This window comes from Oncorhynchus keta, chromosome 24, assembly GCF_023373465.1.
Source record: "Oncorhynchus keta strain PuntledgeMale-10-30-2019 chromosome 24, Oket_V2, whole genome shotgun sequence".
In the NCBI taxonomy this organism is placed as follows: Eukaryota; Metazoa; Chordata; class Actinopteri; order Salmoniformes; family Salmonidae; genus Oncorhynchus; species Oncorhynchus keta.
The window spans coordinates 42725482-42742465 of record NC_068444.1 but is presented as its reverse complement, the minus strand read 5'-3'; the positions used below and the strand labels follow the sequence as shown (position 1 = coordinate 42742465).

Sequence of the window (16984 nt, the reverse complement as noted above, 5' to 3'; positions counted from 1 at the left end):
AATTCAAGTAACAGACATCTCAACATCAACTGTTCAGAGGAGACTGCGTGAATCAGGCCTTCATGGTCAAATTGCTGCAAATACACCACTACTAAAGGACACCAATAAGAAGAGACTTGCTTGGGCCAAGAAACACTAGCAATGGACATCACACTGGTGGAAATCTGTCGTTTGGTCTGAGTCCAAGTTTGATATTTTTGGTTCCAATCGCTGTGTCTTTGTGAGACAAAGTAGGTGAACGGATGATCTCCATGAAGCATGGAGGAGGAGGTGTATTTGTAAGCAGTAGAATCCGATTTAAAAAGCAGGTAAAAAATACACCTTATGGAACAGCGGGGACTGTGAAGTAACAAACGTAGACGCAGACACATGCATACACACACATGATAACATACGTGCTATACACACACGTACACATGGATTTTGTGTTGTAGATATGTGGAGTATGGGCCTGAGGGAACACACTTAGTGAATTCTATAATGAAAGTATTGTAATGTTTTTAAAAGTGTATAGCTGCCTTAATTCTGCCGGACCCAAGGAAGAGTACCTGCTGCCTTGGCAACAGCTGATGGGGATCCATAATAAATAAAAATACAATGACCCAAATCACATTTCCAGGCTGTGTAAGGGCTGTTTGACCAAGGAGAGTGATGCATCAGATAAGCTGGCCACCACAATCCCCCAACCTCAACCAAATTGAGATGGGTTGGGATGAGTTGGACCACAGAGTGAAGAAAAAGCAGCCAACAAGTGCTCAGCATATGTGGGAATTCCTTCAAGACTGTTGGAAACACCTTCCAGTTGAAGCTGGTTGAGAGAATACCAAGAGTGTGCAAAGCTGTCATCAAGGCAAAGGGTGGCTATTTTAGAAAAATCTAAAATGTAAAAATCTAAAATGTATTTTGATTAGTTTAACACTTTTTTTTTTGGTTACTACATGATTCCATATCTGTTATTTCATAGTTGTGATGTCTTCACTATTATTCTACAATGTAGAAAATAGTAAAAAAAAAAAAAACCCTTGACTGAGTAGGTGCAGACGAACTTTTGACTGTTACTGTAAGTATTCACACCCCTGAGTCAGTACTCTGTAGAAGCACCTTTGCCAGCGATGACAGCAGTGAGTCTTTATGGTTAATAAAGCAAGATGGGGCTCCCGAGTGGCGCAGCAGTCTTAAGGCACTGCATCTCTGTGCTAGAGGCGTCACTACAGACCCTGTATAACAACCGTCCGTGATTGGGAGTCCCATAGGGCGGCGCACAATTGGCCCGTCGTCCGGGTTACGGTTTGGCTGGGGTAGGCCGTCATTGTAAAGAAGAACTTGATCTTAACTGACTTGCCTAGTTAAAGGTTAAATTAATATTTAAATATAAAGATGGCGCTGACAGATAGGGCAACTATGCTTCTATCTCCTAAGTAACTTTGCAGTTTTTGTGTGTTTCTTTTTCTTGCATTATTAGTCCAGGGAATTGTTTATTACATACTGCCGGAAAGACATTTTGGATATCAGAGCGGTGGTAACTCACCAGCATTACGACCGGGATTACGAACTGATTCCAGAGGCTGATCCAAAATACCACCAGGGGAGAAGAGGTATTCGGAGTGAACTTCTTGTCCGACTAACGAGGCGCGCACACTATCCACTGCTTCCAAGTATATTTCTCGCTAATGTTCAGTCTCTGGATAAAAATGTAGACAAGCTCAGGGTGAGAATCTCCTTCCAGGGATTGTAACATACTCTATTTCATGAAACCATGGCTCTCTGGGGATATACTGTCTTTGTCCATACAGCCAGCTGGGTTACAGACAAGAATAAAGAACTCTCCGTGAAGACGAAAGGCAGGGGTGTATGTTTCACGATTAACCAGTGATGGTATGATTGTGATAACATACAGAAACTCAGGTCCTTTTGTTCATCCGACCTAGAATACGTCACAATCAAATGCCGACCGTATTACCTCCCAAGCGATTTCTCTTCGGTTATATATACAGCCGTGTATACTTCACTGGACTTTATGCAAAGTGAAGACCACATCCTGAGGCCACATTTATTGTAGCTGGGGATTTTATGGCAGAATACAAACAGTGTAGCTATTCCTTTCGTAAGGCAATCAAACAGGCAAAAAGTCAGTATAGAGTCCAAGTAGAGTCGCAATTATACGGCCCAGACATGAGACGTATGTGGCAGGGTCTACAGACAATCACAGACTACAAAATGAAAATCAGCCATGTCCTGGACACTGAGGTCTTGCTTCCGGACAAGCTAAACACCTTCTTTGCCCGCTTTGAGGATAACACAGTGCCACCAACACGGCCCCTTGTGGCCTCTCCTTCTCCGTGGCCGACTTGAGTAAGATATTTAAGCGTGTTAACCCCCGCAAGCCTTCCGGCCCAGATGGCATCCCTAGCTGCATTCTCAGAGCATGCGCAGACCAGCTGGCTGGAGTGTTTACGGACCTATTCAATCTCTCCCTATCCCAGTCTGCTGTCCCCACTTGCTTCAAGATGTCTACCATTGTTCCTGTACCCAAGAAGCAAAGGTAGCTGAACTAAATAACCATCGCCTCATAGCACTCACTTCTGTCATCATGAAGTGCTTTGAGAGGCTAGTTAAGGATCATACATCTACCTTACCTGACACCCTAGACCCACTTAGGGGCTTACCGCCCCAATAGATCCACAGACGATGCAATCGCACTGCACACTGACCTATCTCATCTGTACAAGAGAGCTACCTGTGTAAGAATCCTGTTCATTGACTATAGCTCAGCATTCAACACCATAGTACCCTCCAAGCTCATCTTTAAGCTCGGGGCACTGGGACTGAACCCCACCGTGTGCAACTGGGTCCTGGACTTTCTGACTGGTTGCCCCCAGGTGGTGAAGGTAGAAACAACACCTCCACTTTGTTGATCCTCAACACAGGTGCCCCACAATTGTGAGTGCTCAGCCCCCTCCTGTACTCCCTGTTCACCCAGGACTGCGTGGCCACGCAATCCTCCAACTCAAACATCAAGTTTGCAGAAGACACAACAGTAGTAGGTCTGATTACCAACAATGATGAGACCGCCTACAGAGAGGTGAGGGCCCTGGAAGTGTGGTGCCAAGAAAATAACCTCTCACTCAATGTTGACAAAACAAAGGAGCTGATAGTGTACTTCAGGAAACGACAGAGGGAGCACCCCCCTATCCACTTCAACGGGACCGCAGTGGAGCAGGTGGAAAGCTTCAAGTTCCTCGGCATACACATCACTGACGATCTGAAATGGCAAACTCCACACAATGTGTGGCGAAGAAGTATATGTATTGATGGTGTAATACCATCCAAAGTGTAATTAATAACTTCACCATGCTCAAAGGGATATTCAGTCTTTTTTCTTTTTTTTACCCATCTACCAATAGGTGTCAGTCTTTGTGAGGCATTCGGAAAGTATTCAGACCCCTTCGCTTTTTCCTTTTTAGGTGCCTTTTGGCAAACTCCAAGCGGCTGTCGTGCCTTTTACTGAGGAGTGGCTTCTGTCTGGCCACTCTACCAACAAGGCCTGATTGGTGGAGTGCTGCAGAGATGGTTGTCCTTCTGTACGGTTCGCCACATAGGAATTCTGGAGCTCTGTCAGAGTGACCAATGGGTTCTTGGTCACCTCCCAGACCAAGGCCCTTCTACCCCGATTGGTCAGTTTGGCCAGGTGTTCAGCTCCAGGAAGTCTTGGTGGTTCCAAATTTCTTACATTTAAGAATGATGGAGGCCACTGTTCTTGGGGACCTTCAATGCTGCAGAAATGTTTCGTACCCTTCCCCAGATCTGTGCCTCGACATAATCCTGTCACAAAGCTCTACGGACAATTCCTTTGACCTCATGGCTTGGTTTTTGCTTTGACATGCACTGTCAACTGTAATACTTTATATAGGCAGATGTGCCTTTCCAAATCATGTCCAATCAATTGTATTTACCACAGGTAAATCCAATCAACCTGTATAAATATTTCAAGGATGATCACTGGAAACAGGATGCAAATGAACTCAATTTTGAGTCTTATCGCAAATGGTCAGAATACTTATGTAAATAAGCTATTTCTGTTTATTAAAAACAGCAAAAAATGTGTGCTTTTGGGGGTACTTGAGGACTAGAGTTGGGAACCACTGGGCTATAGTGTAGTCTTCGAAATACCAGACCTAGGGCAACAGCACTTGGTCTGGGGAACACAAGGATTTCTCTTGGCCCCTTTGAAAGGGGAGAAAAACAATTCTGGGGAGGGTGCTCTTCAGGCAGACAACAGTCCCAACAAATCACGAGTTTGGGAATTGTGCTCTTTAAAAAACATCTCGGAAACATGACAGATGTACACAATGCGGATGTACAGTTGAAGTCGGAAGTTTACATACACCTTAGCCAACTACATTTAAACTAAGTTTTTCTCAATTCCTGACGTTTAATCCTAGTAAAAATTCCCTGTCTTAGTTCAGTTACAATCACCACTTTATTTTAAGAATGTGAAACGTCAGAATAATGGTAGAGTGATTTATTTCAGCTTTTTATTTCTTGCATCACATTCCCAGTGGGTCAGAAATGTACATGCTACCAAATACTAATTGAGTGTATCGCCTTTAAATTGTTTAACTTGGGTCAAACGTTTCGGGTAGCCTTCCACAAGCTTCCCACAATCAGTTGGGTGAATTTTGGCCCATTCCTCCTGACAGCTGGTGTAACTGAGTCAGGTTTGTAGGCCTCATTGCTCGCACATGCTTTTTCAGTTCTGCCCACAAATTTTCAATGGGATTGAGGTCAGGACTTTGTGATGGCTACTCCAATACCTTGACTTTGTTGTCCTTAAGCCATTTTGCCACAACTTTGGAAGTATGCTTAGGGTCATTGTCCATTTGGCAGACGTATTTGCGACCAAGCTTTAACTTCCTGAGTGATGTTGCTTCAATATATCCACAAGACGTCTCATCATTTCCCCTCCCTCATGATGCCATCTATTTTGTGAAGTACACCAGTACACCAAAGCACCCCCATGATGCTGCCACCCCCGTGCTTCACGGTTGGGATGGTGTTCTTTGGCTTGCAAGCATCCCCCTTTTTCCTCCAAACATAACGATGGTCATTATGGCCAAACAGTTCTATTTTTGTTTCATCAGGCCAGAGGACATTTCTCCAAAAAGTATGATCTTTGTCCCCATGTGCAGTTGGAAACAGTAGTCTGGCTTTTTTTATGGCGGTTTTGGAGAAGTGGCTTCTTCCTTGCTGTGCGCCCTTTCAGGTTATGTTGATATAGGACTCATTTTACTGTGGATATATAGATACTTTTGTACCTGTTTCCTCCAGCATCTCCACAAGGTCCTTTTGCTGCTGTTCTGGGATTGATTTGCACTTTTCGCACCAAAGTACGTTCATCTCTAGGAGACAGAACGCGTCTCCTTCCTAAGTGGTATGACGGCTGCGTGGTCCCATGGTGTTTATACTTGCGTACTTTTGTTTGTACAGATGAATGTGGTACCTTCAGGCGTTTTGGAAAATTCTCCCAAAGATTTCTTATGGAGGTCTACAATTTGTTTTGAGGTCTTGGCTGATTTCTATTGATTTTCCCATGATGTCAAGCAAAGAGGCACTGAGTTTGAAGGTAGGCCTTGAAATACATCCACAGGTACACCTCCAATTGACTCCAATGATGTCAATTAGCCTATCAAGAAGCTTCTAAAGCCATGACATTTTCTGGAATTTTCCAAGCTGTTTTAAGGCACAGTCAACTTAGTGTATGTAAACTTATGACCCACTGGAATTGTGATAATCACTTATAATTGTGATAATTATAAGTGGAATAATCTGTCCGTAAACAATTGTTGGAAAAATGACTTGTGTCATGCACAAAGTAATGTCCTAACCGACTTGCCAAAACTATAGTTTGGTAGAATACATTTATGGAGAGGTTGAAAAACTAGTTTTAATGACTCCAACCCAAGTGTATGTAAACAACCACCAGTAAGTGGTTGAAAGCTTGTAACGTTAGCTTTCATGTCGCAGGCGAAAAAAACTACTCACGTTTTGAAATACACCCATTGAAAATATCCTCTGCAAGCTCCATTTAGCTAACTACCAATGTTGTGTCCGGTGAGGATGTTTAGGCCAGGGCACAAATGAGTGGATTTCCTTGGTGTCCATTTCTGCTTAGCACAACCAACGCTTAGTACTTGTGCTAGGGATATGATACATGTAAACATTTTCTTAACATTTGAAATGTAAAAATAAAAAAAATCTAAATTGAATTAATTAACAGATGGTCATCCGTATGACCTCTAGGGGGCAATGCATTTCAATCTACCTCAGTCCTGGCTACCTACCAGAAGGCGCTCTGCTGTTCCCCACCCACTAAGCAACAATGGTATTAATGCTGTTCTCTGTTGTCTCTCCTCCATGTTCTCATTTGTCAGTACATGGGACGTCATGTCCCACTTCTCATCAATGTGATGGCTCTTTGCAGTGATGTTCATAGACGTCCAACAATCTTTTGTTGAATCCACGTATGGCTCGCGCTTTGTACATGCAGAACGATCATTGTACAATTTCTCCATCACGGCCGTCACGGTTTTTCGACATGGCATCTTGTATTCTGGTTCTAGATATGCCATTAGGGTATTGAAGCCGACATCCTCTACCATTGACAATGGCTGCACATTAACTGCAATCATTTTTCTCTCTGTCCCTTATCGCACTGCTGCCAGCAACGGGTTGGGCTTCTCTTTAACAAGAGCAAGGTATTGTGTTTCATTTGAAAACAGCATAATATTTTGTAGAATATTTCAGAAAAGACTGCCTGAAATTTCAACCTGTTTTGGTGGGATGGACTTTTGGCATTCCATGGTGACATCACCATGTGGTAAATTAGTTAATAGACCAATAAGAACGAGTTCCACCTCTCTGCCAATAACTGTTCATTTTCGGTTTTCGCCTCCCCAAACAATCCTAGTCAATTTTTTGCTAGAGAAATTGCCCTTTGCTAAGAAGCAATTTTTTTTATTTCTTTGTTTTCAATTAAAATTGTCAAAATCAGTTGCCCAGAAAGGATTTGATATTGAGATAAAAACATCTGCATTGGACCTTTTTAAGAAACACTCATTTTCATTAGCAAACCGTTGCAAAATGTTTTACCTGATGTTAATAATGAATACACACCTACACTAACCTCCCTCAAGCAGAGCATTGTTTCAATTTTATACATATGAGAGTAATCTGTCTTTAGAAACTTCAGATGATTTGTCGAGGGAAGGCTTAATGTAGTACAATTTCTGAAATACAATCAATGCACTGCTTCACCATCAAGTCAATCTTTATATTCTGGCCAATCAGAAGGCTTCATTTAACAAATAGTTGACTCAGTTCAGATTCCTAATACTCTGAAAAATGGCACGGCTGCTGACTCGATATTGGCCCTAGAACAGGGGTGCCGAACTAATTCTGCCCCAGGGACAACCTCTTCAATGAGGTTCACACTGAAAATTAGCAACATTTCCTCTCTCCATAGTTTGGTGGATTTTCAATGCTTTCATTTGAGTCATTTATTAAGCGAGCTGGACAGTCAAGCTGTATGAATGTAGGTCTATTATTCTTCCACAGTTTCAAAACAAAATATCCCAAACAATCTGTTGCCCGGAACTGGGCCACATGTTTGACAACCCTGCCCTAGATGGATGGATGACTAATGGCATTGAAATGAGTTGAAACATGTAACGTCACTCATGTTTTTCATGTGGTGTTTTTTGGGGACAGAACTTGTTTGCGTTTGGGGACGTGGACGGGAAAGGAGTGGACGCAAAGCTCCAGCACCCTCTCGGTGTGGCCTGGGCTCCTGACCAAGGCCTCCTCTATGTGGCGGATTCCTACAACCACAAGGTCAGTTTTTCAGACGTTGTAATGTTCACATGTCCTAAAATACAGTGTAGTTTCACATCAGTGACAAAGTCATCAAGAGGAAGAGCTTGTGGTGTGTCATTGGATGTTTTCTCTGAAACAGCCAATAGACAATACATATGTAAAGCCTTCATATTCTCTGCTGTGAGATTGGAGATTGCTTCTTGAAAAGACAGTAGGCCTTCAGGGCAGAGTGCATGTATGTTTGGTATGGTTGTATAGAGTACTCACAAATCGAATCCCTCTTAACCTTGCTGTGTTTGTTTGTTTCAGATCAAAGTGGTGGACCCAAAAACCAGGCAGTGTCTGGTTGTGGCTGGGACAGGGGAAGCAGGTGACGTGTTAGGGCCAGGGTTGACTGAGTCCAGCTTCAATGAGCCTGGTGGCCTGTGTGTCGGGGAGGGGGGCAGGGTGCTGTATGTAGCTGACACCAACAACCACCACCTCAAAGTCTTGGACCTGGACACCAAGACTGTGTCACTGGTGAGGGGTGTGTGTGACAGAAAGAGCACGATTGTGTGTGTGAATAAACATGTATCTATCTGTTCGGAAGCTTTCATATTAAAAAAGTACAGTTTGACAAAAACATTTTGGTTTGAAATTACTGGACCTCTGCTCAAAAACTTTTTTTTTTTTAAGAGGGAACAAGTGGAAAGCCATAGATGTTATGGGGCTTGCTTTTGCTTTGACTCTTTTTTTTAATACAGCTTCTCTTTTAGAAACACCAAAGAAAAGTGTTTCTCTTCTCTCACCCTCTTGTAGTTCCCCATTTCATTGGAGGACGCGGTAGACTCTGCACCAACTAAGTCCGCTGGACCTTGTAAAGTCCCCAAGCTCCCCAAATCTGCTTCTAGGGTGAAGATGCCACCACTGGCAGTGTCACCAGGACAGACTGTCAACTTGGAGCTGGTGCTATCGCTACCAGAGGGCACCAAGCTCACTGAAGACGCACCCAGCTTTTGGACCCTGTCAGCAGAAGGTAATGAAAATTACACCAGTGTAATGTTCAGTAGGGCACAATGTTGTCAACATTTTGAAACATAACCTTGTTCGCGTGACTGTGAAGCTGTTCCCATTCATGCCTCAAGCTGGAAAAAGTTACTAAAACATTCCCTTTCAATGTAATGTTCTGTAATGGGCTCCAATGAGTGTTCAGGGCATTATAGTTTCCACTCCCCCATTCAAGGTCAAAGCAAACCTGGATATGAAATAAACCTTACATCGGGGGTCGTAGTGGCAGACACACACTCTCTCTCACCATATGTTGAAGTACAAATTGACATGCTGACTGATGTAGCTGCATCTTTTCTCTTGCTTTGTTCCCTCTTTCCAGACATGCCCTTAGATTCAAACACTCCTGTTCTCAGTCTCTCTCGAAATCAAATCAAATGTATTTATATAGCCCTGAGATAAGCTGATATCTCAAAGTGCTGTACAGAAAGCCAGCCTAAAATCCCAAACAGCAAGCAATACTACCATTTATGTTAAGATAATATGTCTTGATAGAGTGAAATGTGTGCTTGATATCCGCTATATTATTCTATGATGAGTTGACTGTATGTGTGCCATTAAATAGGATATTGCCTAACTATTTCCTGTGTTGTACAGGTAACGAGTGGTTGGTAGGGAACCAGGTGGTGACCGGGGACATCCCAAATCTTTCCCAGCCCCTTTCCATCCCTGCCATACTTCCAACGGTTCTCAAGGCGACAGAGTCCAGCCCCTCCCTCACCCTGAGTGTTTGGGTTTACTGCTGTCTGGCAGGAGGCGGGGCTTGTATGATGAAAGCAGTCTCCTTCACGCAACCTCTCCAGATAGGCTCTACACCCAGAAACGGCTCGGTTACCGTGACGCTGGCTCATGCCTTCTAACTTAACAAACCTCTAGCCCTTCCCTCTCGTTGGGGCTTTGTCTTTCAAATATGTTTCATTTTTAAATGAAGATTCAAGTTTACAAATGTAGAAATCATTTTGATAGCTCCTTTTGAACACAAACGATAACAGTAACAAATAATTTATCACAGAAGTTGATTGACATGTTTAAACAAAGTAGATATATCAAAAATAGCATGGAAAGGGGAAGAAAAGGTCAAACCCGGACTTAATTCAATCAACAGACAAAGAAGTTAGAAAAAAATACCCCCCAAAAGGATAAGCCCACCCTACCTGCTTCCTTCCCCTTCGGGGTAAATCCTATGCAACTTTGTCTTAGATAAGTGTACTGTACAATTGGCTCATTCATCTCCCTCCTCTCCTCTGTAACTATTCCCTAATTCGTTGCTGTAAATGAGAATGTGTTCTCAGTCAACTTACCTGGTAAAATAAAGAAATAAAAAGTTTAAAGTCCTTAAATTGTATCAAACAATGCCTGGAGTAAATTATTTTTTATTTTATTTAACTAGGCAAGTCAGTTAAGAACAAATTCTTATTTACAATGACGGCCTTCCGCGGCCAAACCCTAACCCAGACGATGCTGGCCAATTGTGCGCCGCCCTATGGGACTCCCAATCACGGCCGGTTGTGATACAGCCTGGAATCTAAGTTGCCAGAGCATTAATTTGTCTACCATAAGCCACCTCCAACAAAAAAAAATAGAATTTGGCAAAACATCCAACCGGTATCGCAACCGCAGACCACGTGTAACCATGTCAGCCCAGGACCACATCCGGCTTCTTCACCTGTGGGATCGTCTGAGACCAGCCACCCAGAAAGCTGATGATACTGAGGAGTATTCCTGTCTGTAATAAAGCCTTTTTTTGTAGATAAAAACTCATTCTGATTGGCTGGGCCTGGCTCTGAAGTGGGTGGGCCTATGCCCTCCCAGGCCCACCAATGGCTGTGCCCCTGCCTATCATGTGAAATCCATAAATTAGGGCATACTGAATTCATTTCATTTGACTTGACTTCCTTATATCAACTGTGTAACTCCATAAGATCACTGTCCATTCATTTTAGATCAGTGAACACTGCTTAGGTAGGCATTAGGGGAACTAGACTTGGGGACGAAATAGAATTGGGTCACTATTAAATGTCACATGAGGGAGTGCATGGTTTTCTCTGCACAAGTATTCCCTGTCTTTATTTTACAGAATCTCAGCACCAAAGTGCATGTATCGTCTTCCTCTTCACTGTGTGTTTATGGATGGGGGGAAAACATGTGGGCTCTAAATAAGGTTTACATAATACACCCATAAGCACTCCGTAATACCTCTAGAAAACCTTTCATAGACTTTTATGTCCACAACAACACTGTGTCTGCTGACTGGCTTGGATTTGTGCCAGCCAACTTGCTTACTTAAATAATACTTCAGAGCTGGCAAAACTGGTTACGATTACATTTCAACCAATTTTGCTCTGTTGGTTTTGTCATAAGGCATTTACAAAAAGTTTGATCACACTTAATCATTACGCCCACATTTGTAAATGTTAGTAACCTAGTTATTCACACATTTATAAACTTTTATATTTTAACTGATGTATTAGTGATTCATAAGATAATAAGATGTTTAATATAGGTCCTTTATAAACCATTTAGTAATCATTAGTTTGTCCCTAATCTAAAGTGAGCATTTAGCGTTAGTGTTTAACAAAGTAATAACTTAACAATTAAAGAACAAATGTTACATTTGAAAGGCTTTAAAGAGGTACAGTTCCTTCAAAGTATTCACACCCCTTGACATTTTTTAATGATTAAATTGTGATGTGTCACTGGCCTACGTACAAGACTCCATAATGTCAAAGTGCAATAATGTTTTGATAATTTTCTACAAATTAATTAAAAATGAAAAGCTGAAATGTCTTGAGTCAATCATTATTCAACCCCTTTGTTATGGCAAGCATATCGAACCTTTATTTTGACAGGGAAGACATAGAGACCTAGGTCTCTTATAAATAAGCCCTGTATAAATACAATATAAAGTACACATTAAACACTACATACTGTATATTATGTACAGTATGTAGTGTGATGTCAGGAAAATAACCTCACACTCAAAAGTCAACAAAACAAAGGACATGATTGTGGATTTCAGAAAACAGCAAAGGGAGCACCCCCCTATCCACATCGACGGGACAGTAGTGGAGAGGGTAGTAAGTTCCTCGGTGTACACATCACGGACAAGCTGAATTGGTCCACCCACACAGACATCGTTGTGAAAAAGGCGCAACAGCGCCTCTTCAACCTCAGGAGGCTGAAGAAATTCTGCTTGTCACCAAAAGCACTCACAAACTTCTCCAGATGCACAATCGAGAGCATCCTGTCGGGCTGTATCACCCCCTGGTACGGCAACTGCTCCGCCCACAACCGTAAGGCTCTCCAGAGGGTAGTGAGGTCTGCACAACGCATCACCGGGGGCAAACTACCTGCCCTCCAGGACACCTACACCACCCGATGTCACAGGAAGGCCATAAAGATCATCAAGGACAACAACCAACCGAGCCACTGCCTGTTCACCCCGCTATCATCCAGAAAGCGAGGTCAGTACAGGCGCATCAAAGCAGGGACCGAGAGACTGAAAAACAGATTCTATCTCAAGGCCAACTGTTAAACAGCCACCACTATCATTGAGTGGCTGCTGCCAACATACTGACTCAACTCCAGCCACTTTAATGATGGAAATTGATGTAAAATGTATCACTAGCCACTTTAAACAATGCCACTTAATATAATGTTTACATACCCTACATTACTCATCTCATATGTATATGTATATACTGTACACTATATCATCTACTGCATCTTGCCATCTTTATGTAATACATGTATCACAAGCCACTTTAAACTATGCCACTTTATGTTTATATAACCTACATTACTCATCACATATGTATATACTGTACTCGATACCATCTACTGCATCTTGCCTATGCCGTTCTGTACTATCACTCATTCATATATCTTTATGTACATATTCTTCATCCCTTTACACTTGTGTATAAGGTAGTAGTTGTGGAATTGTTAGGTTAGATTACTCGTTGGTTATTACTGCATTGTCGAAACTAGAAGCACAACCATTTCGCTACCCTCGCATTAACATCTGCTAACCATGTGTATGTGACAAATGATTTGATTCAAAGCACAAATAAAACATCACAAATCATTCCTCCACAGATAAATTCCCAATCAATACTTTAAATTGGCCAAACTGCACCAGAACATCAATATTAGATAAACATTACACAACCAGTTGGAAATCGCATAATCAACCATGAGTGGTTTGGAAGGAATCAGTGGCTAACTGCAAGTGTTGCAAATCAATCACGAGCCTGCTATTCAGTGGACTGGGTATGTGGTCCAAGTCTGAGTTTAAGGGTCTCTTTTCCAAGCTTAAAAGGATAAACATTCACATACAACATCATGGGCCAGTAAAGGTTGAATACATTGGCCATGCTGTCAATCCAGCATGACTTCTGACGCCTTCAAAACAACTGGAAACTGAGAACTGTGAAATTTCAGACTTCAGAACCACGGCAAATTCACAACTGGGAAATCTGAAAAAAACAAGCTCCGACTGGGAAAATACGTTTTGAAAGGTCACCCAACTCTGAATTCCAAGTCGGGAACTCTGGCATTTTTCTAGAGCTCCGACCTGAAGATCACTGACGTCATGATTCAACCTTGTTTTTTTCAGAGTTCCCAGTTGTCTTGAAAGCATCATGAATCCAGAAAATTAGTTTGAAAGTTTGATGACAAAATTTGCCCACAAGATGGACCGCCACACCACCTTTCTGTTCAAGTGAGCACAGAACAACAAGGTGAGTCCAAAAATGTATTGCATGATGCTGCATAAATTATGTAATATGCAGGGGAGATATGTATACTGTAGCTAAGAAATTAATACTTAGTGTATGTTGTGTGGTAAGCTGTTAGTAGCCCATGTTCCTCACACTAATAATTTGGTCCCTTTTCCTTTCTTAACTTAGCCTACTGTCCTGACTTGGTGGTGCACATGGAGCCTATAGCCTGTTTTAGAGACATGTAATTATTGAATATTGTAAGAGGTTTCATTGTCTGCTTATATGCCCCCTTAACTTATCCTACAGTCCTGACTTGGTGTTCTGGGAAAATACTGTAAGAACAGCATGTGTTTTGAATTCTGTCGCTGTACATTTCTAAAGTGCTGAATAAATAGTTATATTGACTACGTTCGTCCTAGCTCGCTCATGACCTTGTACCCAGCTGGTGGGGATTCCGGTGGGGTGCCGCCACCCAGGGAGTGGCTGTGCTGGAAACACTAGCTGGAGTAACCCATGGGGAGGGGGTCACACTCAGACAATCATTGTGGCCCTGGTGGCACAAAATAATCAAAAGGTCTGACTGCACAGAGATGCTTGGGAAAATGGTCACAACGGGGGACCAGTGTGTCTGTGTCTCCGGGTAGGGGGGTGTATCTAAGCGCCATCAGCTAGGACCTGACATTGGTTAATGAAATCTCCCCATTCTTGCTCAATTTTGCATGCCTTCTCAAACAGCTACAACTGTATGCATTTGCACATCAAGTCTTCTGTTGAGTTAGGCTCAGGATGGAACAACTGTTGAACATCTGAGCTGGTGGTTGTTGTGTGTGTGTGTGTGTGTGTGTGTGTGTGTGTGTGTGTGTGTGTGTGTGTGTGTGTGTGTGTGTGTGTGTGTGTGTGTGTGTGTGTGTATCCCACATCTGTTACTATGGGGTAATGATGTTAGGGACAATACAGGATGAACCACAATAAGTGTTTGCGAAAATAATAATTGCTGGCCAAAAATGTAATTTTTGTAATGCCATTCCTGGTTATAGGTAACATTCCTTCGTATGAACTGCCAACATTACGCATATTATTTGTTAATTGTGTAAATAAATTAATATATGCAACAACACCAAAAATAGTTGTATTTTTTTTTACCGTATACAATCAACGGTGGAAATTCTTTGGCAGTTGATATGCTTCTGTTGTGTAGATGGCACTGTGTGTTATTTTTAAAGGATGGGTCCCAATCTCTCAAAGGCCCTAGGATACAGGTGGACAGGGGTGGTCTGCCAGTCTCTGGGAAGACAACGAAAACATGGGATGGGGGGAGGTTTTAGCAGGTGGAATAGGGGAGAACAATTGAAGGTTTACTCAGTAGCAGTACAAATAACATGGTACAGCTATATGGACACTCACTCACCATGGTACTTTTTAATGGTAAGTTTACCAACACATTATGGTAAATATAATTGAAACGTATATATTTTGCATTACCGTGTAGTTTACCAATGATGGTGAAGTGGACATGCTTGGTATTCATGTCCCGAAAGAAAGAAATGATCTAATTAGAGGTTAGATAAGATCTATCAAGAATGCCTAGTTCATCTCAGACTATGCTGCCCTTCAATCCCTTGACTGTTGGCCCTGACTGAGACATGGATCACCCCAGAGAACACTGCTACTCCAGCTGCTTTTTCTTCAGCTGACTACATTTTCTCTCATAGTCTGAGAGCATCTAGTCGTCGCGGAGGTGGTACGTCTACTCATTTCTCCCTCTCTCACCTGTCCATCTCCTCATTTGAATTCCATGCTGTCACTGTCACTTCTCCACTTAAGATTAACATTATTGTTACCTACTTTACTTACTTTATTGTCCCCTTGGGGACATTTTGTTGCAGTGTCATGTACACGTTTAAAGTGGCGTTTAAATAAAACAAATTGACAATACAACTTTCATAACAGTTACATACCGATAAAAAAAGACTAGCCAAAAAAAAGACCCGAGCTACATAGGAGGGATATCACACCTGGCACAAATGATTGTCCAGTTCTGTGGACAATCACCAGTTCCTGCTGAGGGGTGCCCTATATCTGCGCCCAGAGGGGAGTAGTTCAAAGTCCAGGTACAGGGGGTGGCTTGGGTCTAAAATTATTTTGTGAGCCTTATGGAGGGCCCTGACCTTAAAGATCTCATCCAGGCCTGTCTGTTTGACTACAAGTACCTTGCTTGCTGTGGTAATAATCCTTCTCAACATGTTTCTCTGGCTGACAGTGGCATTGCCAAACCAACAAACAATAAAAAAAGATAAAATACTCTCAATGAAAGATTTGTAAAACAGAGTCAGTATAGTACAGTCTATATTAAAATAACCCAACTGTTTTAGAAAGTACAGTCTCTGTTGGCTCTTTTTGTAGATCAGGTCTGTACATTTACTGCACTGAAGCTTATTGTCCAAGACAACAACCAGGTATTTATATTCCTCTACAATTTCTATATTCTGGCCTCTGGTAGATGTTGCAGAGGTAGGTGTTGTACGCTTCCTGAAGTCAAGCCACATCTCTTTGGTCTTGTTGGTATTGAGGACCAAGTGTGATTCGTAACACCACTCTACAAAGTCATCTAGGACCAGGCCATGATGTTCCTCGTCATCATGCAACAGGCTGATCAAGGCAGTGTCATCAGCAAACTTAACGAGGTGTCTGTCAGGATGGGAACTAGTACAACTATTAGTGTACAAGACGTACAGGAGTGGGGTCACAACACATCTCTGAGGAGAGCCTGTGTTGGTGTTGCGTATGTCCGACACGTGGGGACCTACTTTGATCTGCTGCGACCGTTGGCTCAGGAAGTCCAACAGCCACAAAACCAGCCCCCATCTAAGGAGAAGTCCTGAATGTGTCTCTGTGCCAGAATGTAAGGCTGGATTGTGTTGAAGGCAGAAGAAAAGTCAACAAACAGAACCCTGACATGGGATTTGGCTCTAGATGTCTATAGACCATGTTGAGGAGAGTAAGAATGGCAGAGGTGTGACCAAGTCATTGTTTTACAAGTCACAAGTAAGTCTCAAGTCTTAGCACTCAATTCGTCCCAAGTCAAGACAGGCAAGTCCAAGTCAAGTCTCAAGTCCCTAACTTGAGTTTCGAGTCCTAAACAAGTCATAATGTGCTCTTCACCAAATGTAATACCATTTAATATTTTTAACAAGAGTAATAGTTATTATATTACATTTTTGCAAATCATGGATGCTTTTAAAAATATCTATATATTTATTACTTTCCAAATAAATGTTATATTTCCATGGAAATACATGGGTAGCCATGAGAAAGATCCCCCTCTCGCTCTGTGACAGCGG

General features: G+C 42.3%; 1 protein-coding gene across 1 annotated transcript in view; it reads left to right on the top strand.

The window, feature by feature from the left end:
- Positions 1-11702, top strand: part of nhlrc2 (NHL repeat containing 2) — a 43745-nt gene extending 32043 nt beyond the window's left edge. Inside the window, exons 9-12 of the mRNA XM_035734826.1 lie at positions 7768-7890; positions 8182-8391; positions 8671-8887; positions 9517-11702. Of these exons, the coding sequence (XP_035590719.1) occupies positions 7768-7890; positions 8182-8391; positions 8671-8887; positions 9517-9779 (813 nt within the window). The 3' untranslated portion in view covers positions 9780-11702. The remainder of the gene's footprint in view (positions 1-7767; positions 7891-8181; positions 8392-8670; positions 8888-9516) is intronic.
- Positions 11703-16984: the final 5282 nt, after the last annotated feature.